The following is a 26087-nucleotide window of genomic DNA, read 5'->3' as shown; positions in this document are numbered from 1 at the left end:
TGAGAACCTCATAAGTAGAGGATGCCAGACACAAGAGCCACGCACACTGTCCTGTGGTATCTGTGACCCCACCCTCCATCAGTTTAGTCCTGAGGCCAACCAAAGTCGCAACGTAGAAAATGAAAAACTACAGAAATAAACAACTCATAAAGTCAAAATAACTGGGCTGGAGAGATGGCTCAGCAGTTAAGAGCACTGACTGCTCTTCTGAAGGTCCTGAGTTCAAATCCCAGCAACCACGTGGTGGCTCACAACCATCTGTACAGTTACAGTATACTCATATACATAAATAAATAAATCTTTAAAACAAAAGATTTAAATAATTAATTATAACATATTGCTATACTTTTGTTCATCATTAGATAGTTTTTATCTTTTTTAAAAAACGAATTATTACTATTATATATAAGTACACTGTAGCTTTCTTCAGACACACCAGAAGAGGGCGTCAGATCTCATTACAGATGGTTGTGAGCCACCATGTGGTTGCTGGGATTTGAACTCAGGACCTTCACAAGAGCAGTCAGTGCTCTTAACTGCTGAGCCATCTCTCCTGCCCTGCTTTTTATCTTCTTAATGAGGCTATGTTATGAATTAAGTTTTATCAGAGATGTGGATATATGAGACAAAACAGTATATTTAGGACTTCATATTATGTGTTGTTTTAGACAAGTGCTGAGGGAGGACCTTGGATCCAACTATGGATAAAGAATGACTATTGCATTGTATGGCTTGACTTATATGATGTCCAGAGAAGACAAACACACAGACATAGACATCAAAAATAGATTAGTGGTTGCCAGGGTCTGTGGTAGATCAAATTCCACATCCGAACTTCCATCTGATACAAACTGTCTTTCTGCCTGGAGGCTTCTTTTAGCATTTTTATATGGTACATGTTGGCAAATGAGAAATCCATTCAGTTCCCAAGTATTTGAGAAAGCCCGCATTTCATCTTCACTTCAAGATACTCTGAGTGTACAAGTCTAACCTAACAGGTTTGGTTTTTGTTGCTTTTTCTTCTAATGCTCTAAAAAACATTGCTGTGCTGCCTTCTGGGTGGCATCTTTATGTTTCTAAAGAGTTTTCTCTAATCGGTATAATCACATTATATAGTAAATATCTGTACCATTTCTTCTGGATGCTATTGAGGTTTGTTTGTTTATTTTTAAAATAAACTACTGGATAGTTTGTTTTAAAGGACTCTGTTTTTGATTCGCTGTGGTATAGCTTTGTTTTTCTTGGGCTTGGGGACTTTTTGAGATAGTTGAACCTTTGGGTTTTTACAAAACTTAGAATTTTCTATTTATTCAAATGTATATCCCCTTTGCTCTGTCTGCCACCTTTAGGGACTAGTATATTGAGTCCCCTGTGTTTGTCCCACAGCTTATTAAAGCTCGGTTTTTCCTAGTCTCTTTCTCTCATTACTTTTGGATAGTTCCCACTGTTGTGTCTTCAAGAGCTTTGGCCATTTCTTTACACAGAAATCTTTTCTCCCCTAACCCTGTGGTTTTCGTCTCTCGAAGTTTGAGTTGAGTCTCTTGCATCCCCCATGTCCAGTGGTATGTCAATATGCTAGCTCTCCAAAATGAGAAGGGATCTCATCTTCCCATCTGGGCTGGGGATGGAGCCAATCAATGGAGTTCTTGTCTGGCATATGTTAGGGCTAGGTTTCTAGATCTCTTTCAAAAAAATAAAAAACAAAAAACAAACAAACAAAAAACAGAAAGAGTCTAATTTGCATGGCTTACCTTGTATAAACACACTGATTTAAAGCTACTGTCCAGGTCTGATCTCTATCGCTGTCACAAGCAATTAGGGGAGAAGAGGGTGCCTCTGGCTTACACTTCAGAATCACAATCCATCATGGAGGGAGGTCAGGTCAGGAACTCAAGCAGGCCCTGAGGCATAGGCCATGGAGGCAGGCCCGAGCCTTACTGCCTGAGCCGCTGGCTTGCTCATGTTCCTTTTCCTTTGAGTTTGTTTATGTGGTGGATTACATTGGTAGATTTTCATATATTGAACCACCCCTGTATCCCTGGGATGAAGCCGACTTGATCACCGTGGGTGATGTCGTGGGTTCTTGGATTTGGTTTGTGAATGTTTTATTGAGTATTTTTGCATCAATGTTCATAAGGAAAACTGGTCTGAAATTCTCTTTTCTCACTGATTTTTTTGTGTAGTTTAGATATCAAGATGACTGTGGCCTCATAGAAAGAGTTTGGCAATGTTCCTTCAGTTTCTGTTTTGTGGAATAGTTTGAGGAGTATTAGTGTTAACTCTTCTTTGAAAGTCTGGTCGAATTCTGTGCTTAAAAACATCTGGCCCTGAGCTTTTGGGGGAGACTTTAATGACTGTTCCTATTTTCTCAGAGACTACTTAGATACTTTATCTTATCTTAATTTAACTTTAGTAAGTGATGTCTGTCTAGAAAAATCATCCATTTCATTTAGATTTTCCAATTTTGTGGAGTACAGGCTTCTGAAGAACCTAATGGTTCTTTGAATTTCCTCAGTGTCTGTTATTATGTCCCCTTTTTCATTTCTGATTTTGTTCACTTGGATACTGTCTGTATGCCTTTTAGTTAATTTGGCTAAGGGTTTGTTTACCTTGTTGATTTTCTCAAAGAGCCAACTCTCATTTTTTGTTGATTCTTTGAATTGTTCTCTTTGTTTCTAATTTATTGATTCCAGCCCTGAGTTTGATTATTTTTCTGCCATCTATTCCTCTTGGTTGTGTTTCCTTCTTTTTGCTCCAGGGCTTTCAGGTGTGCTGTTACACTGCTAGATTTCTCAAGTTTCTGTGTCAGTGACCTGTCATTTGATGAGAGTAGGGTGTTGTCTTAGTCAGGATTTCTATTCCTGCACAACATCATGACCAAGAAGAAAGTTGGGGAGGAAAGGGTTTATTCAGCTTACAGTTCCAAATTTCTGTTTATCACCAGAGGAAGTCAGGACTGGAACTCAAGCAGATCAGGAAGCAAGAGCTGATGCAGAGGCCGTGGAGGGATGTTTTTTACTGGCCTGCTTCCCCTGGCTTGCTCAGCCTGCTCTCTTATAGAACCCAAGAATACAGCCCAGAGATGGTACCACCCACAAGGGGCCTCCCCCCTTGATCACTAATTGAGAAAATGCCCCACAGTTGGATCTCATGGAGGCACTTCCCAACTGAAACTCCTTTCTCTGTGATAACTCCAGCTTGTGTCAAGTTGACACACAAAACCAGCCAGTACAGGTGTCAAAGTCTCCCACTATTAATGTGCAATTCAAGCTTTTGTAAAGTTTCTTTTAAGAACGTGCATTTGAGGTATAGATGCTCAGAACTGAGGTGTCATCTTGGGGGATTTTTTTCCTTTGATGAGTATGAAGTGTCCTTCTGAATCTCTTTTGATAAATTTTAGCTGAAAGCCTATTTTTTTTTTTTAGATATTAGAATGGCTACTCCAGTTTGTTTCTTGGGTCCATTTGCTTGTAAACCTTTTTCCAACCCTTTATGCTGAGGAAACGTCTAGCTTTGTTGTTGAGTAAGTTTCTTGTTTACCGAAGAATGACGGGGCCCTGTTTACTCATCCACTCTGTCAGTCTGTGTCTTATCAGGGGATTGGATCCATTGATGGTAAAAGATACTCATGACCAGTGGTTGTTAGTTCCTGTTATCCTGATGTTGGTGGTAGTACTGTGTGTGTGTGTGTGTGTGTGTGTGTGTTTCCCTTCCTTTGGTTTTACTGGTGTGAACTTATCTATTTCTTGTGTTTTCTTGGGTGTGGTTACTCCCTTACATTGGAGTTTTCCCTCTAATAACCTCTGTAGGACTGAACTAGAGGAAAGATATTTTTAAATTTAGTTTTGTCATTGGATATCTTCCTTTCTCTGTCTATGGTAATTGAAAGTTTTGCTAGTTATACTAGTTTGAACTGGCATCTATGGTCTCTTAAGAGACTTCAAAACATCTGCTCAGGCCCTTCTGGCATTTAGAGTTTCTATTGAGATGTCAGGTGTAATTCTAATAGTTCTGTCTTTATATGTTGCTTGGCCTTTTCTCCTTGCATCTTTTTCATTCTTTGACTTTCTTTGATTTTTTTTTTTTTTTTGCGGTTTTACATTCTTTTGTCTTTTTCTTTCTTTCTTTCTTTGTTCTGTACATTTAGTGTTTTGATTACTATGTGGCTAGAGGATTTTCTTTTCTGGTCCAATCTATTTAGTGTTCTTTAGGCTTCTTTTATGTTTATAGGCCTCTCTTTCTTTCTATGATTTTTGTTAAAGATATTTTCTTGGCCTTTAAGCTGGGGGTTTTCTCCTTCTTAAATTTCTATTATTCTTAGGTTTGGTCTTTTCATAGTATCCCAATTTTCCTGGATGCTTTGTGGCACGAACTTTTTATATTTTTCATTTTCTAAGACCAATGTATCAATTTTTCCTATGGTATCTTCTATGCCTGAGATTCTTCCGTCTCTTGTATTCTGTTTGTGATGTTTGCATCTGTAGTTCCTATTCTCTTTCCTAGGTTGTCCATGTCCAGGATTGCCTCAATTTGTGTTTCTCTTTCCATTTTCAGTTCTTGGACAACTTTATTCATTTTCTTCACCTGTTTGATTGCATTTTCCTGTATTTCTTTAAGGGATGTGTTAATTAAAGGCCTCTATCACCTTTGTAAGATTGAGTTTAGGGTCATCTTCTTGTGCTTTGGCTGTGTTAGTATACGCAGGGCTTGCTATAGCAGGATAGCTGGGCTCTAGTGGTGCCATATTTCCCTGGCTCTTGTGGATTCTGTTCTTATACTGTTCTGAGCCATCTTGTTGGCCCTGGTATTGGCTGGATGATCCTGGTGTGATCAGGACTTCTCCGGAAGGCATAGTCCAGACAATATTGGTGAGAAGGTAGCACTCAGCTCACTGCTGCTGCCTGTGCCCCAGGTGGATGCAATCGGCAAGGGATTGGTAGTGGCTGGTTCCAGGCTGGTTTTTCCTGGTGCCCCCTGAAGGCCTTCACAGAGAAGCAGGACACTCTTGGGGTTCCATAAGGCTCCTTGGGATGACAGGGTAATCTCAGAGCCAGACAATGGAGCACTTTTAATTATTTTAATTAGTTTTTTTTCCTTGTTGTTAGAAAATACCTGACAAGAAACAACCTAAGGGGTCTGGAGAGATAGCCCAGAGGTTAAGATCACTGACTGCTCATCCAGAGGTCCTGGGTTCAAAATGTACCCACATGGCAGCTCACAACTGTCTGTGACTCTCTGGATTTGCTTCCCAGCACCCAAACTGGATAGCTCACAACTACCTGCTGCAGTATCAGGGTTTCTGAAGCCTTCTCTTGGCCTCCTAAGGCACTGGCTGCATATACACATACTCACACACTCCAACACACAGATTAAAAAAGAAAGAAAGGAATCAAGGAAAGAAAGGTTAATGTGGTTCACAGTTTGAGGATAGCGTCTATCACGATGAGGAATTCACAGCAGGGCTATACAGGCTTCCCGTTCTGAGTCAAGAAGCTGAGAAAAATAAATGCTAACATTCAACTGGCCTTCTCCTTCCCCCTTTCTAGTCAGTCTGTATCTTTGTTACTGTTCTACTGCTGTGATAAGACAACATGACCAAGGCAATTTATAGAAGAAAGAGTTTATCTTGGGTTTACAGTTTCAGAGGGGTAGAGTCCATGACCATCATGGCAGAGAGCATGGCAGCGGGCAGGCAGGCGTGGGGCTGGAGCAGAAACTAAGAGTCACCTGACCCTCAAATACAAGGCAGAGAGATGAGGAAAGGCATGGGCTTTTGAAATCTCAAAGCCCTCCCCTCAGTGACATACCTTTTGCAAAAGGCCACACCTCCTAATCCTTCCCAAACTGCCCTACTGAGGACCAAATATTCAAATAAATGAGCCTACGGGGGCATTTCTCATCCACACTACCACATCCTACTCCCTGGCCCCATATACTATGCCTATCTCAAAGCAAAAAAAAAAAAAAAAAAAAAAAAAAAATGCTTTTAGTCCAACTTCAAAAGTCCCCACAGTCTTTTGCAGTCTCAACACAGTTTAAAACCCAACATCCAAGGTCTCTGCTGAGTTGCAAGGCAATCACTTATTTGTAACCCCCGGTAAAATAAAAACGTAAATTATGTACTTCCAACACACAATGACACAGACTATATATTACCACTCCAAAAGGGCAGGATGGAGGCATAGTATGGAAATACTGGACCAAATTCAGACCAAGCCTTGGCAGAGCAAACTCTAAAACCTGTAGCTCCACACTTGATGTTGAAGGGTTTAGAAGGCTCCACCATTACTGGCTGCAACACACTTGCTCTCTTGAGTTGGTTCCATTGCCTGTGTACAGCTTCCCTTGGCAAGTATCCCACAGCTCTGGCACATCTAACATTTTGGAGACTCCAACAACCCAGGTCTCTCAGGGACCCCAAGCAGGGAGTCCCTTGCCACATATATTCCTGTCCTCAGTGGCTTTCCTTAAGCTTGGAGGAAGATTCCAGAGCCCATTTATTCATGTATCCTTCTTGGCTCTAACGTCAGAACCACATGGCCAACACTGCCAAGTTCAGCAGCCTGCTTAGGATAGAGACTGACTTCCTCCTTGAATTAATATCTCCATATGCTTTGATTCATTGCTGTTTCTTAAGACCAGAGAATCCCTCTGACTTTTTATTTTCACAAACTGCAGGATTAGCGAGGGGGTGGGTGGGGTGGTGGAGGGGTCTCACCCTGAGGTCTCCACTCCCTTTTCTCATCAGGCCTCTGCTTCAACCCAAGCCTGGGCTCCAAGATTACATTTCCCAGGGCTTCTTTCCCCAAACTCTACATTTTTTGTGTCTCCTTTTGGTCTGCTTGTTCTCTTCCACTTAGACCTCAGAAGAGTGATTATCAGTGACCATGTGACAGAGTCAATATTAGACTGTCTGGACATCTCTTTGCCTAACCCTCAGTCCTAAATAGAATATCTTCATCAAATCCTCCGGATTCTGGGAACTTTGCCAAAGAAGAGGCAGAAAAACTGTAAGAGTCAGTAGACGACACCAAGAAAGCAAGGCCTTCTAAATACAACATGGCTGGCATTCCTATGACTCACAGAGACTGTGGCAGCATTCACAGAACCTCCACAGGACTAAGCCAAAAGGAGCCCAGCACTGAGTGGGGAAGTAGACACAACCCTCATTTCAAACCTTTCCTTTGAAAACTATCTCCAACTATTTTCAAAGGAAAAAAAATGTTTTCTCCAAAAGAATCTCATTGGGTATAAAACCCTACTTAAGGACAGACCCCCACATCCAGCAGTAGATGACTAACACAAAAGGAACCCAATAGTATTTTTGGAGTTTTTTTTTTTAACCATATAAGTCTTTTGATCATATAGTATGGTTTCTAGTTTTGCACTTCTATGAGTTTTCTGTGTGAATGCATGTGTGTGTTTTTTCTTTGGCTCTGCTTCCCCCCCCCCCCCCCCCCCCCCGCCTTGTTTGTTTTGCCCTCAAGGTTTTTGTTTTGTTTTGTTTTCCTGTTTGTTTTCTAATGAGAGAGAAAGAAAGATGAGCAAGAAGGTAGAGAGAACCTGGGGAGGAGAAACTGTGAACAGAATACCAGAATATACTGTTTGTTAAAAAATATTTTCAATTAATGAAGAAAAAGAAAGGCAGACAGACAGAAACAGAGACAGGGAAAGAGAGACAGAGAGGTGGGGGCAGGGATGCATAGTGGTGCACACCTTTAGTCCTAGCACTTGGGAGGCGGAGTCAGGCAGATCTCTGAATTGAGAGCCAGCCTGGTCTACAGAGCAAGTTCTAGGGTAGCCAGAGCTACACAGAGAAACCCTGTCTCAAAAGAAAATAGAAAGAAAGAAAGAAAGAAAGGAAGAAAGAAAGAAAGAAAGAAAGAAAGAAAGAAAGAAAGAAAGAAAAGAAGGAAGGAAGGAAGGAAGGAAAGGAGGGAGGGAGGAAGAGAAGGGGGAGAGGAAGAAGAAAAAAATAAAGAAAAAGTTTAACTTCATAAAGTCAAGGACAAAAGGTAGCCACATTCTTTGCCCAATACATCACAAGAATGGTCCATAGCCCAATCAAATGACTCGGATCTAGGGTCTCACTATATAGAACCTGGCTGGTCGGGAACTTGCAATGCAAATAAAAGAGATCCATCTGCCTTCTGCCTTCTTAGTGCTGGGATTAAAAGTGTACATCACCACACCCAACTTGTGAGTCTTGCTTTAAGCTTCATGGTGTAACACCAGAACAGCCTTCCATCTAAGGCTGAGTCTGTGACGTGGCAAGTGGAGGAAGCCCTGGGTGTTTAAAGTCCTGAGTGAATGTGTGGGTGCTATGGCGTGGGCTCAGCAGCTACCTACCAAAGACCACCCACCAAGACTAGCTGACTCCTCCCCCTGCACTGAGAAAACACCCACCCAATCCTGGTTTATTATTTGTGTGTACACTTGTATGTGCATGTGAATGTGTGTGTGTGTGTGTCTGTCTGTTTGTCTCTCTGTCCTATCTTCATTCTCTGGTCTCCCAGGCAGGGTTTCAGGAGGACCTGGATGCTTGGCCCACAGCACTTAAGTCAATTGAGGCAACAATATTCTTAGCGTTCTATCTGTGCACCATGAACAGTGAGGTTGTTTTTTACCAAGATGTAGGGAAGCTGAAGGAAATTAGTTCTTCTACTCGTTCATATATTTTCTTTCTCCAGCCTTGGCCACTGCACAAGCATGCAGCAATGGATTCCTATCCAGACACAGACCTCTGCCCTTCTTCCTTAAAGCAGCCTTCATCCCTGAAGCAACTTTTCTGTGAACTCTAGTTGTCTGAGCCCTCACAGATTTCCAGCCCTGGAGCTGCTCAACTCTAAGGAAACCTCCAGGTTGCACCTTAAGTTTTCTCCACCTCAAGGCCGAAAGGCTCTCCAGATGGGAAGCTAAAGCAAGAGCTATGCTGTCTGCCTGTCTCTGTGTGTCTGTCTGTCTCTATTTCTATGTGTCTTTCTGTCTGTCTCTCTCTCCCTCCTTTCCCCCTCTCTCTTCTCCCTCTCCCAATTTCTCAAGACCCACTGACCTACAGTGTCTGATGTCCATTATTGGATAATTGTCCTTTTCTTGTATTTTGTTCAGTGCCTAGTTTTGCTTTTGGTTTTGTTTTTCAGTCATCTCAGAAGGTAACTCCAGCTCCCGTTACTCTAGAGAGTGAGCCTTGATGCGTTTGTGGTGTGCCTACCACCCCTAAGACACATGAACCCCAATCTTAAGAAGCCGTGACCTACAGTAGTATACTATGCAGCCTAAGGCAAACACAAACTGATAGTATTTCATAACCTGTATTTTAAAAGCAACTGTTAGGCCACATTCAGAAGGCAAAAGCAGACAGATCTCTGAGTTCAAGGCTAGTCTGGTCTATGTGGTGAGCTTCAGGTAAGCCAAAGCTACATAGGGAAACCCTGTCTCAAGAATAAAATAGATGTGACTGTTTAATATAAACCATTGGGGGGAAAAACAAACTGATTATATTAAGTAACATCATCATCATCCATCATTATCATTATTAAAAAACTGGACCTGGCTAATCTTTTTTTTTCACCTTGGAATCTTGAAACAATAATAATTGAAAATATGCAGATGAGATATTATCACCATCACTATTACTGTTATTGTTCTTCCTAAGGTAGTACATTTATAGTTTTGGTTTTAAGGGAAATTGTTTTCTCCAGTTTTTAATCTGGATGTAAAGCACTAGGATGCCTCCCCGTGACCTCTGAGTGATAGGGTTCAGTGCTAGGTTACTCAGAACCCGATTCTCCTTGAGAAAATAAATTCTACTCTGCTGAATCCACAAACCACGCAAGAAAAACTGTAACCCAGGGGCAGTAACATGTCCTCGCATCTTCGAGTCGAGGGAAGGGGCGCGGCGTACCGATGGTCTTGAGCGTGTTGACGGAGTGAAGAGGGTCAATGACGCACAGCGTGATGCTGAACAACATACAGCACTGCAGGTCCCACGAGTCCCCGTTGAGCTTCAGAACCACATACGAAATGATGGCAAACGCTGTGCCAAAACTAATCAATCCCGTTAGCAAGACCTGTGGACCAATTCACCACACAGCATTACGGCTATCCAAAGAGAACTCGACTGCGCTTGCGCACGTGAAAGACCCATATCTTGGATTATAGATTGCTTTTATTATATTACTTTTAGTAATATAACAGTTTTAAATTTATTCTTTGAGAATTTCACGCATGGACACAATGTATTTTGGTCATAGTCACCATTTTATTCTTTTTAACTTTGTTTTTTTTTTTTAAACTTTTATGTTACAGAATGGGTGTTCTACCTGTATGTATATCTGTGTATGTATATTTATACTACCTGAATACCCAGACCCCATGGAGGCCAGAAATGGGCATCGGGTCCCCTGAAACTGAAGTTACAGATGATTATGAGCTGCCGTGTGGGTGCTGGGACCTAAATCCAGGACTTCTGGAAGAGCAGCCAGTGTCTTACCGACTGGGTCATGCCTTTTGCCATTACTTTATTACTTTTAACTGGCAAAAAATTACCCAAGGTTTGTGGATACAAAGCACCCAAAGGACCCTAACACACCACAGGTTACTTGCACGTCTCTACTGCAACACTACCTGCCCTGCTGACATGGTGGTTCATGCCCTAGCCCCAACAAGCAGAACCTTGTATATCCTAAGTCAGCCTGGTCTACATATCAAGGTCAGGGCCAGCCAAAACTACATAACTAAAAAAGAATGAATGTGTCCCTGCCCCCAAAAAGCTTTTTAAAAATTAGAATTTAGTAATAATTAAAATATTAAAAGATAAAACATGAGGTCAGGCAAAAGGGGAAAAAATTACACCCTGCAGATGCAAAATACCATTAAAATGCTACAATTCAATTGATTTTAATTCAAGATGCTAGAAAGAACAGAGTTAAACCAAAACAGGGCAAATGTTCTCTGAAAAACAGAAATAAAATAGCGCAACAAGTGTAATTAAGGAACAAGAGGAAAAAGATAAATAACAACACCTCTGGCAACAAAAACTAGGGACGGTGGAGATGAAACTGGACTAGGACCAGAAAACCCAGACGCAAGTGTTTCCCGACCCTCTAGTGAACTCTGCTTCCTTGACTCACAGGCAACACTGATACGCTATTTTCGCGGATCCTAAACTTGGCGGAGCCTCAGCAAACGTTAATCCCACCCCCACCCTGCCCAGCCTGCGACCCTTTTAAATTAGAAGTTCTACAGAGCAGAGATGGTTAGCTGCTTTAGAACGTTTCCTTACCTGCCAGAACACGTTCTTGACTATATAAAAGTCCACATCCAAAGCGGCCACGAATACAATTAAAGGCAAAAAATAACAATACAGTGAAAAGCTTGGTGTTTTTAGAAGAGGGTAGACAATTTGGTGCACCTAAAGTAACAAATGCAAGGAAAAATTAGTCTGATACTGTGGAGGTTTAGAAGCATGCGCCCCGCACCCACACCCGCACCGGAAAAGGTTTGTTTGAGGGCTTGGTTCCAGCAGGTGGCGCTGGATCGCCAGAATGCAAATGTCATTGGGCTCTGAATGCAAGGTCATTAAGGTGTCATTCTAGAGCGTATCTTGTCCTGACCCCTTTCTTTCTAGCTCTCTCTGTCATGACGTGAGCAGCCTTGCTCTGCCCCATCCTCTACTGTGATAATGTCCATCTCCCCACAAACCACAGCCACGGAGCCGAAAAACCAAGGACTGAAAAGTATGAAACCAGGAGCCCTAATACATCTTTTCTCCTTTTGAAGAATTTTTCTTTTAGTTTTATATGTACAAATGTTATGGCTGCATTTGTGCATGTGCACTACATGCCTTCGGTACCCCAGGAGGCCAGGGTAAAGTGTCAGATCCCCTAGAACTGGAGTTACAAAGGGTTGTGAGTCACCATGTTGGTGCTTGGAACTGCACCTAGAACCTCTGCAAGAGTTACAAGTGCTCTTATCCACTGAGCCATCTCTCCAGCCCTATCTTTTCCATTCTTTACTCATTTTAAATTGATCTTCTCTGATACGTTATTTTACATGAACATTGCATATATATTATATACATATAATATATATTATAAACATATAATATATATATTATAACCTATAATTGACATTTATAGAAATGATATCCCTTACCATTAGTATTACCTGAGATAATGCTATCCAATCCACAGAAAAGTATTTTAATTAGGCTATTAGATATTTAATATATCTATTATATATTCTTGCCCATATATTTGTGGATTTGTAAAGATATGCTTAAATTGAAAAAAAAAATCCCAGTTAATCAGTAGAGAAATATGACGCTTAGATAGTGATATAATCTGTATAGGGCATGGAAGGTGAATGGTGTAGATGAAGTAATAGACAACACAGTGGTGGCTGAACTGTTGTAATTACTCTCCTCTAAAAGTGATCCAGCTTCTCAGTGCCCCGGTTCCTTGTCTGTAAAGTGGCTAATGAGGACTACCATCACATCCCCGCACGAATGAATGGCTCAACCCAAGGGCTGTTCAGTTGGCAAATTCATTAGTTCAGAGCACTTAAAAATGTATGTGGCACATAGCAAACTCTCAAATGATGCTAGCTAGTGGGAGTGTGGGGAGACTGATAGGTTTTCACGGCCCTATAAATATCCTATAGGTGTTATTTCCCATCTTGAAATTATTAAGACCAGGCATTATTAAGACAATGAAAGGGTATTTTCCTGAGGTTATGTTGTGTGTGGTGCATGTTTCATATTTAATCTGAGAGGAGAGAGAGAGAGAGAGAGAGAGAGAGAGAGAGAGAGAGAGAGAATGCCTTACTATGAAAATATCTGCTACAGGGGATGGCCTAGTAGTTAGAGCACTTGCTGCTCTTACTGAGGACCAGGTGAAGTTCCCAGCACACACACAGAAGCTAACTGTATGTTATCTGGAGTCTGTAGCTCCAGTCCCAGGGGCTCTGCATCCTCTTCTGCCTTTCATGGGTACTAGGAATGCATGCAATGCACCTACAGACATGAAGGCAAAACACCCTGTGCACATAAAATAAATCTTAAAAGAAAAGGGATCCTGCCTTTTGTATCAAGCCTTTTGTACGTGTTTAAAGTGAACATCAGGGAATAGACCAGTGTACCCACAAAGGAAAGGAACAGGAACTCAGAAGGAGCAACAAGACAGAAAGGGTAAAGCTCAGAGAAGAATGACAAGGAACCTGCCAAGGCACGTAAAGTGTCTCCCTTCCAAACTCCTGCTTCATTTGAAGCTTTCTGAACGTATGACTCTCTCATTGTATTTCTTATGTGTCTTTCTTTGCAAAATGCTCAGCACTGTATGAAATTATTCTAACATCTGTTCACATGTTTGTAATCCCACAGGGTTGGGGATGCTCGTAATTGATCGGGTGCTCCTGCCTGGCATGCGTGTGGTCCTGAGTTTGCTCCCCAGGACTAAAGAAAAAGAAACACTTGCATATTAGGACTGGACCATCTTTGAGGTGTTTGACCTTTGATTTATGCTCTAACTTATTATGTATACAGTACCTCAACAAAATGGTAAGCCAGTCGCCCTGTCACAAATCCTGACACAGAAAGAATCATCAAGACAAAGACCTCAGAATTCTTTAAAACCATCCTTGAAAATCCTAAAAGATAAAAATTATAAGTTATAGTTTCAAAATAGTAATTACCCTATTCGATCAGTATATACTGTATTGTATGCCTGTGTCAACCTATACTGTAAGCCCTTACATATGTATGTGTGTGTATACACCTTACCAAAAGAGGTGTTTATATTTCCAAAATAATGTCATTAATATTCAGCCTAGTTATTTAATTTTTAACTTTTTCTTAGTCATAGTGTATGTGAAGAGTTAATAACTATTACAAATGTATTTGGATGTGTGTGTGTGTGTGTGTGTGTGTGTGTGTGTGTGTGTAGAAATTCAAGGACTCTACATACCTTATGTGGGTTCTGGGAATTGAACTCATGTGGACAGGCCTGTGTGGCAAGTGCTTTTACTTCCTGAAACTCACTGGGCCACAAATGCAATCTGTTACGTATAAGATACCTATCATCGGCACCCCTCACAGAAGACTGTGGGAAATATGGAGGCTTCACCAGCCTCACAGTTGCTCACCAGGAACATATTAGGATCACTCTACAGACACCGACCAGTGGCAGAAAAGCAAGACTCACTGGCGGCCTAGATTGGGTACTTCCTGCCACCCAGACTGAGCTTGAGCCAAATCAGCCAAGAATTATTGAATATTTCTTATGCTTAAGTCTGGGTAAAGAGATGGTTTTTCACACTATTTCTGCAATGCCCTTTGTTCCTGGCCACTTTTCTTTACACCCTCAGGGTGTATCTAGAGATATCAAGGCTCGTGGTCATCCAATCGCTGTGGTTACTGAAAGGAAGCAAAGTCATTAGTGAGTGTGTTAAAAGACCCAGACAAAGTGATCTCACACCCCGATGATACTAAGGCGAAGATACTCAGTACATGTGTGTGTTTCATTATTTGGCCCTTGGTAGTCTTCCTGAGGCCAGAAAAGTTTCTGGAGGAGCTGGTGTTCTTCCCAAGTAAATTTTCCCTTACAGAGACCTAGAAACTCTCCTCATAGGAGTGTTATTGACTGGGCTACTTTATCTCTATGAATACCACTTGGTGCATCTGCTGATTTTATAATCAATGTTCAGGGGGCCTTTACTTACAAAGCCCTCTCTAATTTTTTTCTAGGCAGGCAATGCAGGTGAAGTAAAGAAAAATCCCGTCCGGTTCCCTACTGTAAGGGTTATCACATCTGCTTTACACGCAGAAAGTCCTGGGTTCAAGACCCAGTGGAGCCATGTGGTGTGCTAATTTGCTGGGCGGTGGTACCAGCACTTGGGAGGCAGAGGCAGGTGGATTTCTGAGTTTGAAGCCAGGCTGGTCTACAGAGTGAGTTCCAGGACCGCCAGGGCTACACAGAGGGAAAAAAAAAAAAATCCCGGCAGAAGCCATAATAGTGGCTGGAGGGATGGCTCCGTGGTTAAGCATACTTGCTGATTTTCCGGAGGACCCAGGTTCAGTCCCCAGCACTGGCTCTTGTGGCAGCTCAGAAGCAGCCATACACAGTTCTAGGGGCTCTGATGTCCTCTTCTGCATCCTCTTCTGACACTGTGGGCACCACATGCACAGGGTACACAGACATATATGCGAGAGAAACATTCCTATGCATATACTAAAATCGAACCTTTTTTTTAAAGACAGGGTGTTTCTGTATAACCCTGGGTATCTTGGAACTCACTCACTCTGTCTGGCCTCAGACTCAGAGATCTGCCTGCCTCTGACTCCCAAATGCTGGCGTTAAAAGATGAGATCTAAAGAAGCCATAATACACAAGATCAATGACATCAAGTATGCAAACCGTGAACTGTTTGTTTTCTTTGTCCGTGTGACAAGCTGTCTCCCGTTACCTCTGATAATTTGATCAGGGTGGGCCTGGTCATGTAGGCGTATCCGGACCTCCCTCCTCCTCGTTACTAGGGAACCCTCGCATTATCTCTATGTGTACACTTAGCACCTTGCCTCGTGGTTATTTGTTTGCCTCCTTCCCGCACGAGGGAACTCCGTGATGGAAGCCAGACTCAGGCTTCTTGGTCATCCTCCCACGCTCAGCCAGTGTTACTGAATAAAGCAATGGATATACACAACAGCTCCTCAAAAACTGAACGAAGCTATGCAGACGGCCTTCATTCACACATCTTGAGGTTCCATTGGCTATTCTTTCGATGTAGCTGTGATCTCCTACAATGAGGGAAGGTTCTGAGGACAGAGGAGAGTCTCTTCGCCTATCTACTTACCTCCCAAAACAATAGTGGCACATATAAGAATTGTGAAATGCTTCTGGACCACAAAGTAATCGGCTGGCCTCCCACAGAGCAAATCAGGCTTGTTGTCACTTTTTGCTGCCCAGAAAGAAAAGCTGTTGTTCGACATTGCTTTTCTGGGACTGCCCCTCACTATGGCAGATGATTCTGTTGTAATATGGAAGAAGAAAAAAAAAAAAAGACCATGAGGCCCACTGGGATCCGGTTCAACCCCACCCCACCTATCTAAGGTGGGTAGCGCACTCAGCTCTGCGCACATCGATGCCACTCATTCTCCCTCATGCTCCAGAAATATTTACAGGGACACTTAGGCTGGTGTCTTATCCTCAGGGTGCTACCTGCACGTGGGAAGGAGTGGATCGTGACTGTACTGCTATTGCGGTGATGATCTGATTGTGTGCGTGCCTGGAGCAGCGAGTCTCTCAAAGGCCGAGACTCGAGATTCTGATTTTCATTCAGATTGTACACACAGTCTGCGGCACGAGGCAGGTGCATCATACGCATTTGATGGAGGGGAATCTTAGAGGACAGGAGCAAAGACAAGCATCCCACTCCTCATTCCCCACGAGTACAAATTGCTCTGGGATTCCACTTCACCACTCCGACTTCATTTATTTTCCCTCTCGCGGAGACAGAGAAACAAGGTAAATTGAGTCATATCAGTTAAGGTTCGGAGTGAAGACAGGGGTAAACAATATATTTTTAAGAAGACTTGAAAAGATTTGGTGTTCGATTGTGTGATGCCTTTGATTGAATTAGGGAAAAGTTCCTCCTCCTCGGGGCCGTGAACCCTGACAACAGACACGTGACTTGTCATATCAACAACAGGCTGGGTCTCCTTTCTGATGCCCCCACTGAATTGGTGAGACATAGCCTACGTAAACATGGGATGGTCCCGGGAAGGGCTTGAGTTATTTTGCTTTCCCTTATAGCTAGCCTTAACCTAAGACTTCCTAAAGGGTTCTGAAGTAGCCTCGGGAACAGAGTTTATCCTCTGTCCCCTGTTTTATACTTGTTTGCCACCAGTGACAAAGATTACAATATAAAGAAGGAAGTGGCCACAACATCTTCAAGTTACTACCCAGCCTCCAGCAGCGCTTCCGGTCCTTATCACCAAGCCCTTGTCCCCGTGTTAATGACCTTAAAACCAAGTTCTTCCCCAGAGGTGTGTTCTTCCAAGCCTAAACTGGCTCAGAGTTGAAATCAAAATGCAGCCTTTCAAAATCCCAAAGAACAGGGCTCCGTTGTGCTGAGTTGTGCTGTTTGCCAGGGTCAGTACCACCAACCGATGCCAAAGCAAAAGCTGTTTCCATACTGACTTCCCATTGGTCTCTTGTCAACCTGCTTTTGTTCTGATTGGCTGCACTCATTATCCCCACCTCCAATCCAAAAGGAGTTATTGAGCTATAAAGAAACATGCATTTCTTAGTGACCACACTCTGCCTACGCATTACAACTGTTTTTAACTGATTTCTTTTGCCTGATGTAACACATGAAAGGGTCAAAGATTGTCCACATAGACAGAAGAACTTTTGGGGTTTTAAAAACCATACATGATGTCATTCTTATGCCAGTTCTATCCAGTTCAGCCCTAACTCCCTTAACACTGACTTTTTTAAATTAAATTTTAGTTGGATACAAAATAACAGGTTTCACTGTAGCATCTTATACACGTATATTATTATGGTTGCTCACGCTCCTGCCTTCCGACAGCCTTCCACGCCCCTTCCTTTTGCTTTCCTGTTCTGTGTCTTACCCTCCATCTTAGTCAGGGTTTCTATTGCTGCACAAACACAATGACCAAGAAGCAAGTTGGGGAGGAAAGGGTTTATTCAGCTTACACTTTCCACGTTGCTGTTCATCACCACAGGAAGTCAGGACTGGAACTCAAGCAGGACAGGAAGTAGGAGCTGATGCAGAGGCCATGGAGGAATGTTTCTTACTGGCTTGATTTCCTGGTTTGTTCAGTTTGCTTTCTTATAGAACCCGGGACTACCAGTCCAGGGATGACACCACCCACAAGGAGCCCTCCATGCCTTACAGCTGGATCTCATGGAGGCATTTCCTCAAGGGAAGTTCCTTTCTCTGTGATAACTCCAGATTGTGTCAAGTTGGTAGACAAAACCAGCTAGTACACACACCCATTACCCTTTCAGTCCCTTTAGACTTCTTCCCTGATTCCTGATTTTTTGCCACCTCCTCCTCTTCTTCCTCCTTCCCCTCCTTCTCTTTTTCTTCCCTTTCAATATTCAAGGTTATCATTTTCCTCCATTCAACTCATCATGGAATTTTAGTTCTTTGCTTGAAGGTACAATGTCACCCCACTCTCCTCAGGAAAGTCATCAACTAATTCTTGATGCCTAGCATATGATTTTGGCGGGGGTGGAGGGCACCAATCTAATTACTAGAAACAAATACAATTTCTTCAGTGAACACTAATCATCAGTTTGTAGTGCACTGCTGTGGCTGAGTTATGTTGTGTGTAGGGGGTGCGTGGTGCTCGTGGTTCATGTTGCTGCATGTGCTCTTTCATAGAGCACCAAGGGGAACATCACAGCAAGAAGCCGATGGAATCTATCATCTTCTGCATTGCATACGTGTTAAAGAAACTCCTAGAGACTGAATTTCTTTTTCCTTCTTTCTTTCTTTCTTTCTTTCTTTCTTTCTTTCTTTTTTTTTTTTTTTTTTGATTTGTTTTTATCAAAACAGGGTTTCTCTGTATAGCCCTGGCTGTCCTGGAACTCACTCTGTAGACCAGGCTGGCCTCGAACTCAGAAATCCGCCTGCCTCTGCCTCCCAGAGTGCTGGGATTACAGGTGTGCATTACCACCGTCAGGTGAGACTGAATTTCAATCAACAGTTCTATATATGCCTCTGATACATCCTAAAATACTGTCTACAACTTCCTTTGTACAGATATGAGCTCCTTTTAAACCACAGGAGCAGAGAACGTTCACTCTGTTGCTTCAGTTTGCCTCACAGAATAGCTCACACGGCTTTCTTTCACCTGCACTTTTGCATTAGACTGCCAGTTGTCACATTGTCCACTGCCTCCGATCACCTTTCCCTGCCGTGTTCCACTCCTGTCCCACTGATGTCCTTTCGGGCTCTCTTGGGGCCACCAAACCTTGTGGGTACAACTCTTGTAGTTTTAAGATTCAGGTTCCCCAAGTCCACATACCTCAGGAAAACCTGGACAAGATTTATACTCAGTTCTGGCTTAGATGCAGTGCTGAAAGCCAGAGACGGTGCCTGACTGAACTGCAGGAATGACCAGGCTACTCATTACAACCTCTCCTGTGGAGAGCTTCTGTTAAGGACATAAAAAAATTGTTTCACCATTTTGAGCAAAGTCAGCAGAAGGAACCATTGAAGGGCCTCAGGGAACTGAGAGGCCGAGGTGTGCTTTGCCCAAATCCTGTCTTCTGATGGCAGACTATACTATGTGACTGAGATAGGCAGTAAGGCAGGTGAGTTTGTTATAATTGTCCATCTCCCAAAATGCTGATTTGGTCAAGAGTGGACATTAGATCTAAGAAAGGTATATCAAACAGTTCCTTATGCTGGGAAAGGGAGATGTGGCAGGTCTGTTGCATCAGGGTGCAGCAGTGATGACCACCCTAGAACACGCAGAAACCATCTATCCAGCCCATGAATAACAGATACCCCCATGTTCTGTCCCTGGTTTTATCTTTTCCCGTAAGTCATTTCTTGGATTAATAATAGTTTTTGTCACCTACAAAGGCTAGGAAATGAAGAGACACTTCAATTTCAAACTACTGACACATTTATGTTTCTTTCCAATTTTACTTGAAAGTTGTGTTCCTTTCTCCAGCTCAGTTCTTCTTCCTTTCACACCTCAGAAAAGGCTACGCAGCACTGGGGCAAAGCTGGGACAGAGCCACTGATTCATTGGTTTTATTACTTAAAGATCATGGCATACTTCCTGGGACCTCCTAACAAGAGCTTTTCTCTCTAGCTGCAGGGGCATGTCCCTCCTCCCATGAGTGACCTCTTAGAGGATCTGAAGGCTTCTCTGCTGTAGTTGAGGACTGGGAGCCGTCACTCATGCTCTCCCCGGACCTTCACAGTTTCCACCCACCAATCAGGTTCAGAACAAAGCCACACATTCTGGGCTGTGTTGTGCCACTTCATATTTCTGAGTTCTAACATGCATATGTTATTTTTCGTGTGTAACCAATAAATATAAAACTGTGTAGCTTAAAACAAAAACTTTATCTCAGAAGTTCATGATTTCAGTAGGAATCAGTAGAGAAAGTGTGTCTCCACTCCACTCCACATAGCTTCAAACAGGGGCTTGATTGGAGAATCCATTTCCAAGATGACTCCCTCATGATCTGGGCAGGTTGAAGGCAATAGCTCCATGAACAGGGCACAGTCAGAGCTGCAGGCTTGAGCCCAGTTCCTTTCCTTGTTTGTCTCCCCACAGACTGGCTTCTAGGGCCATAGCTTAAGAGACAGAGGCAGAAGCTAAATCAACCTCTTATAACCTAGCATTGGAAGTGACACGGAACCATTTTCAACCATAGTCATGGGCTCCTTGGATTCAAGAGAGACCAGAAACTCATATTGCTACATTAGAAATGATAGGACCACACAGAAAGAGGAGTGTGTTAAATGGGAGATTAGGCTAGCCTGTACAACATAATCTACTGCATATTAGATGAACACTAGAGTAACTGTCAGCCTTTTACAATGTGTAATGTTTAAATAAATGTCAGTTTTGACATCTAGAGCGGTAGTTGTGAAAAGTTAGACACGTAGGCCAGTTCTGGTGTATGATAAAGGTTCTATCATATGAGGCGAAATGAGAAGAGTACATCTAACAAGGTTCTGAAATGAAGCTTAATTTATTCAGTTCACACTGTCTTCACATAGCCCTACTTTTTGGAGTTAAAATGTCTTTTGTTACATGACAGTGATAACAGGCAGAAGTTGTTATTTTAATAATGTCACATACCTTAATAATTACATTTTTATGACCAATGAAACAAAACCTAAAGGACTGCCACCTAGAACTGATCATAACATTAAATTGCCTCCCTTTCAAATTCTTTGGAGGCATTCCTGAACTGTTAAGAGTGTGCTTTTAACAAAGTAACTAGTCTACACAAGGTCAGAAAACAGCATGCAGCTAATGAAATCACATCAAACTCACAGCATAAGGGCATCTAAATCTCCTATTGATCTACCCATAAGTCAATGCAACAATAGGTAATAATTGATATCATCTCTGGCAAAACAGAAGTTATGCATACATAGATATAAGTGTTCAGATCCCACATCAAAGGAGTCTCTAAGATCCAAGGATCCCATGGGAACCACTAGGCCATGACATTCAAGATCAAAGTTTAAGGACTATACAGTTGGGCAAGGGCAGACAGAGCCACATGTTTGCTGTGCGTAGGGCTTGCCTGTTGGAGGAGTGGGTATTGCAACGACACCCTGACATAGCAAGGCATAAGCTTAGGTTGGTAGCATGTCTACAATGGTAATCAAGCTCAGTAAGTGAAGAGGGGATGAGTTCTAGGAGTACATGGTAGTACTAAACAATGCTAGGTACTGACCTGACAGTAAGGTAGTACTAAGTAGATCAATTCAACTTTTATTTACTGACTTACTATTTTACAAGATCTTTAGGTATGAGGAAGCCCCCCCCCCCCAAAAAGGCCTTCCTTTCATAAAGATCCATATTCATTCACATGGAGAAAGAAGCATGTGAGTGATTACACAGGACACAGACTGAGACTTCACTACACAGGACACAGACTGAGACTTCATTACACAGGACACAGACTGAGACATCACTACACAGGACACAGACTGAGACATCACTACACAGGACACAAACTGAGACTTCATTACACAGGACACAAACTGAGACTTCATTACACAGGACACAAACTGAGACTTCATTACACAGGACACAAACTGAGACTTCATTACACAGGACACAGAGTGAGGGAGACTTTGTTACACAGGACACAGACTGAGGCTTCTGGTACTGTAAATGCCCAAAGAAGGAAAGGTTACATCTTTATAATACTGGAGATGGGGATGGTCAGGGGTGAAGAACCACCATTCTCCCACCAAGAGTCTGAATTGAATCCTGGGAGGATCTGACGAGGGCCAAGAGGAGGAGAAGCTGGCAAGGAGTTAGAAAAGGCGATTATAAGAAAGTTGGTATAAAGGTGCCAATTCAAGGAACTGTACAAATACTGTGTTAGCAAGTGTATCAAAGGCTATAAAATTTCTGAGGACAAAGATTTTGAGACAAAGAGGGAGGGAAAGTTGTTCTAGTAGATTGTTAAAAATGCTTGTCTTACCTGGGAATAAAAGTGAGTTTTCAGATTCCCTTCCTACTTACCAGGAGTAGAGACTTAGAAACCACTGTTGTATTCATGATCAAGGCTCAGAAAACATGGCTTAGAATAAAAATAACAACACACACCCCCAACAGCACCTACACTCTTCCTAATGATCTCAGTGCTGATGTGCACCACGTATCTTGAAAGATTGTCCTAAGGGATCAAGCACAGACCTACAGAGACCAGCTAGCGTTCATGTTTCTTCAGAAGGAAACCAAATAGCACTTGCTCATAGGGAGAAAAGATCTCAAAAGTAGAAACTTGGGGAAACATTTAAAACAAGATGACCTCAAATGGCATGACCAAGAGAACATCTGACATATGACTGAACCACTCCCTTGTTTTCTTTCTCCTCTAACGTGAAAGAGAGTTTGCATAGCAAGACAAAGAGGAGAAAGTGATAAAATGATTCTCTCCTTTTTAAAATATATATATTTTATTTTTTTATAAAAACTTCCTCAGAAAGTCACAAAGTAATAGGAAGTTCAGGATCCTTCCTGCTTGATTTGACTAGCATAAGTACTTTCTGAAGACCATTTCTGTAGCCGTGACCTTTAAAACATAGACAATGTAAAAGAGACCAGTGGGAATCGGCATGGTGGTAGTTACAGTGTCTTACCAAACCCTGAGAGGGGAAACCACAGATTTGTGGGCTTTCCTCAGAAGCTATATCCCACTTTCCAGGTGAAAATTTATTCCAGACAGTTAAAACCAGAGGCATCACCTCTGGGGGGCAGGGCTACAATTCTTAGAATTTGCTTTTTGAAAGAGAGGGAATACGTGCTTTTCTTTTACAAATAGATTAATGCATCTTTTAAAAATGGAATTCCCTAGTCAAGTGGACATTTCTTGCCTCAGTTACAAAGAAAACTATTAGCTTCTCTGTGTGGTGTTTAAAGCCTCGCCCAGCTCTCCTGAAGGAACACAGGAACTCGCTAAGAGATGTGCTTGGAGGACTCAAGAGGAACCGAGCTTGGAGGAGCAGAGGACCAGCCCCTGAGCCAGGTGTGAGTATGCTGAAGAGTCTAACCCGAAGCCAGGTGACTGAGTTTGACCCAGACATTTCTGTAAAACCCTGGATCTATTTCTTGAATTTGTCAGGAACGGGTTTGTCTTATTTAACACTGGAACGTAATGTAGCCTCCTACACCATGCAGCATCTGTAGAAGGTACACCCTTGGCTTCTCTGCTGACCACAGCCTAGGTTATCGATCTGGCACTTTTCACTTGACCTGAAAGAAGCAGATTTTTAAATGACATTTAATTAGCTTGAGATATGAAACACGACATAGCCAGTTTTTCAAAAATGGGCACAGAATACAACAGTATATCCTAGCCTGAGTCAGCCATTAATTAAACCCTGACACTTGGGTACGTAGCTTCCAATAGTCTCTGCCTTTCCTATAGTGTGCAAAGCCAAGAGGATACACTTCCCACATGCTCCATATTCCTGGTACTTATTGGACCACTGCACAAAGGGACTCTCAGTAAGATGATGACCCTCTCCCATCTTCGTTTCTTTGATGTGAAGTTAACGATCATTTCAGAGGTGTCATCAAGAGTCAGCATAGCATCTGATGATATGAAGAAGCCCAGAAGGCTGGAATGTGAGGGACCTGAGGAGAGAGGCAATTCCTCTGCAGAGCTGGGGTGGGGAGCGAGGGCTATTGGGTCAGCTCAGTAGTGGTGAGGGAATGGGGTGGATGGGAAATGGACTTTCTAATCAGTAATTAAAGTCTAATCATCTCACTTCTGGACTGCAGGGCTAGACTGTGACTACTTTACTCTCCCTCTAAACCATTTCATAAAGAAAGCCAGATTATTCTCCCCCACTCAAGCCTACTTCTCTACTTCTCTACTGCCTTGAAGGTTTGTTTCTTTGTGTGTTTGAGACAGGGTCTTGCTATGCAGCCCCGGCTAGCCTCAAACTCAAACTCTTGCTCCAGCCTTCCAAGTTCTTAGATTATAAGCACACAACACCAAACACCTTGTGTGTGTGAGTGGGTGGGTGTGTGGTTGTGTACAGGGGAACCCGAGTATGCTGAGCATGTGAATCCACAGGCCTTTGGAAGTTAGAGGACAGCCTCGAGTGTCCTGCTTCAGGACACGCCCACGGTGTTTTCTGAGACAGAGTGTCTCATTGGCCTGGGGCCGGCTGATGTGGCAAGGCCGGCCTGCCAGTTAGCCCCGGTTCCACCAGGCCCCACCACCCCAGCACTGGAACGACAAGCACCTGGCACCTCGCTCATCTGCGTCAGTGGCTTCCAGGGATCTAACTCAGGCCCTCAGGTCTATGAGGCAGACATTTTCTGACTGAGCTCTCTCCAGACCTAAAAGCTCTGTAATGGTGTCCCACTGCCCACAAAGCAAAACTTAAAGCTGTCAGACTATTTTTCAGTAGTTTTACTAAAATGATCACAAGCTAACTTTGCAGACCTATCACCAGTAGGCTGTGCTGTCACCCTGAAACTACAGAGCCCTACCGTGGCTCAGTGATGACAATCCTCCTGCTTCATGCTCTCCCTTTTCCCTTCTGAGCCTCTCTAAGCCTAGCTTACCTTTTCTGGGTATATATGCTTTACTTTCAGTCTACACGAGGAGCTGCTTAGGGTGGGACACTCTAAAGACTGTCACCCCTAAAGGTACCCAGAAGTGCCACCTATCTGATCAGTAGATGTTACTTACATAGACGACAAGGGCTGGCCTGTCACACTACCTATATTAGCCTAATTGTCTCAGCCTCTTAAAACGCATGACCCCTCTTGACAAACATCAAAAGCTTAGGTAATAAATATCACACACACACACACACACAGTGAAGTTGAACCCCATGCCATACCACATAAAAAAAAAATTCAAACTATATCTCAGGACAAAATGCAAGAACAAAAGTTATAAAACTCAGTGAAAAACAGAGGCTACATCTTGGTAACCTTTGGTTAGTCAATATATCTCCATTGCCAATGTATGTCTACCTCAGCAATGACACTGACAGCTAATCAAAGATATAGCCAAGAAAATGAAGGCAGACTCATGAAACCAGACGGTGTCATCTCAGACACATCAATTAATAGCCAAAAAAGTACTGGAAAGCTGACTGAAAACTGTTGGGCTCTGTTACCTCACAGCACCACACACATTACTCTAAGTGGACGGAGTATCGTTGGCTCAGTGCTGTGGCAGAACTGCTCTTTAATTGAGCCATAACAGAGACAAGTACCACCCGCATTCCTGTGTGGGGGCTGGAGATTAAATTACAACGCCACTCTTATCCTTAGCTGCAATCTGGATGTGTTTCCCACAGAAGGCTAATGGCTTCCTCCTTTCACAGGGTGGGAACAGCTCCAGGCAGAGCCATCTGCTTGCTCAGAAACACCCTAGCAGGTGAGGGCGGTGAGCCAACTTGCCCCTTTGTCTTCTTTATTCTAGCCTATTGAAGTAGGTCTCAGGAAAAGTCTGGAAACTTCCACAAAGTCTCTTTGGGCATTTAAAACATTATCTCTCTGATGACTGACTTAAATGAGAGGCCAACGAGATGAATCCTGTCTTTGTACTCCCCGTCCCGGCTCATCTTTCAAACCCATCCTTCCTTCAACTCTCAGGGAACACAGAAATGAAGCACGTGGTCAGCAATGGATCGTGAATAGCCTAAGGCAACCCCAAATTCATGGTCCTCCTGCCTCAGCCTTGCCAGTGCTGACATTGCTGGCACTTGACGCCATGCACAGCTCAGAGGATATTTCTAATAATAGACTTGTATCCAGACTACATAAAGGATTTTTTAGTGAGATAAGTAGAAGACACTTCAAATTTAAATTTTTA

The 26087-nt window shown here is 42.8% G+C and overlaps 2 protein-coding genes across 2 annotated transcripts in view; both read right to left on the bottom strand.

The window, feature by feature from the left end:
* Positions 1-15985, bottom strand: part of Slc9c2 (solute carrier family 9 member C2 (putative)) — a 59822-nt gene extending 43837 nt beyond the window's left edge. Inside the window, exons 1-4 of the mRNA XM_052200687.1 lie at positions 15850-15985; positions 13547-13647; positions 11285-11413; positions 9905-10070 (exon numbers count right to left, since the gene is read on the bottom strand). Of these exons, the coding sequence (XP_052056647.1) occupies positions 9905-10070; positions 11285-11413; positions 13547-13647; positions 15850-15985 (532 nt within the window). The remainder of the gene's footprint in view (positions 1-9904; positions 10071-11284; positions 11414-13546; positions 13648-15849) is intronic.
* Positions 15986-20639: 4654 nt separating this feature from the next.
* Ankrd45 (ankyrin repeat domain 45) overlaps positions 20640-26087 on the bottom strand; it is a 28356-nt gene continuing 22908 nt past the window's right edge. The window contains exon 6 of the mRNA XM_052201125.1: positions 20640-23497. Within this exon, the coding sequence (XP_052057085.1) occupies positions 23466-23497 (32 nt within the window). The 3' untranslated portion in view covers positions 20640-23465. The remainder of the gene's footprint in view (positions 23498-26087) is intronic.

The sequence above is a fragment of the Apodemus sylvaticus genome, chromosome 12 (genome assembly GCF_947179515.1).
Source record: "Apodemus sylvaticus chromosome 12, mApoSyl1.1, whole genome shotgun sequence".
In the NCBI taxonomy this organism is placed as follows: Eukaryota; Metazoa; Chordata; class Mammalia; order Rodentia; family Muridae; genus Apodemus; species Apodemus sylvaticus.
Note: the sequence above shows the minus strand (reverse complement) of the source record. Positions and strands in the feature narration are given on the sequence as shown.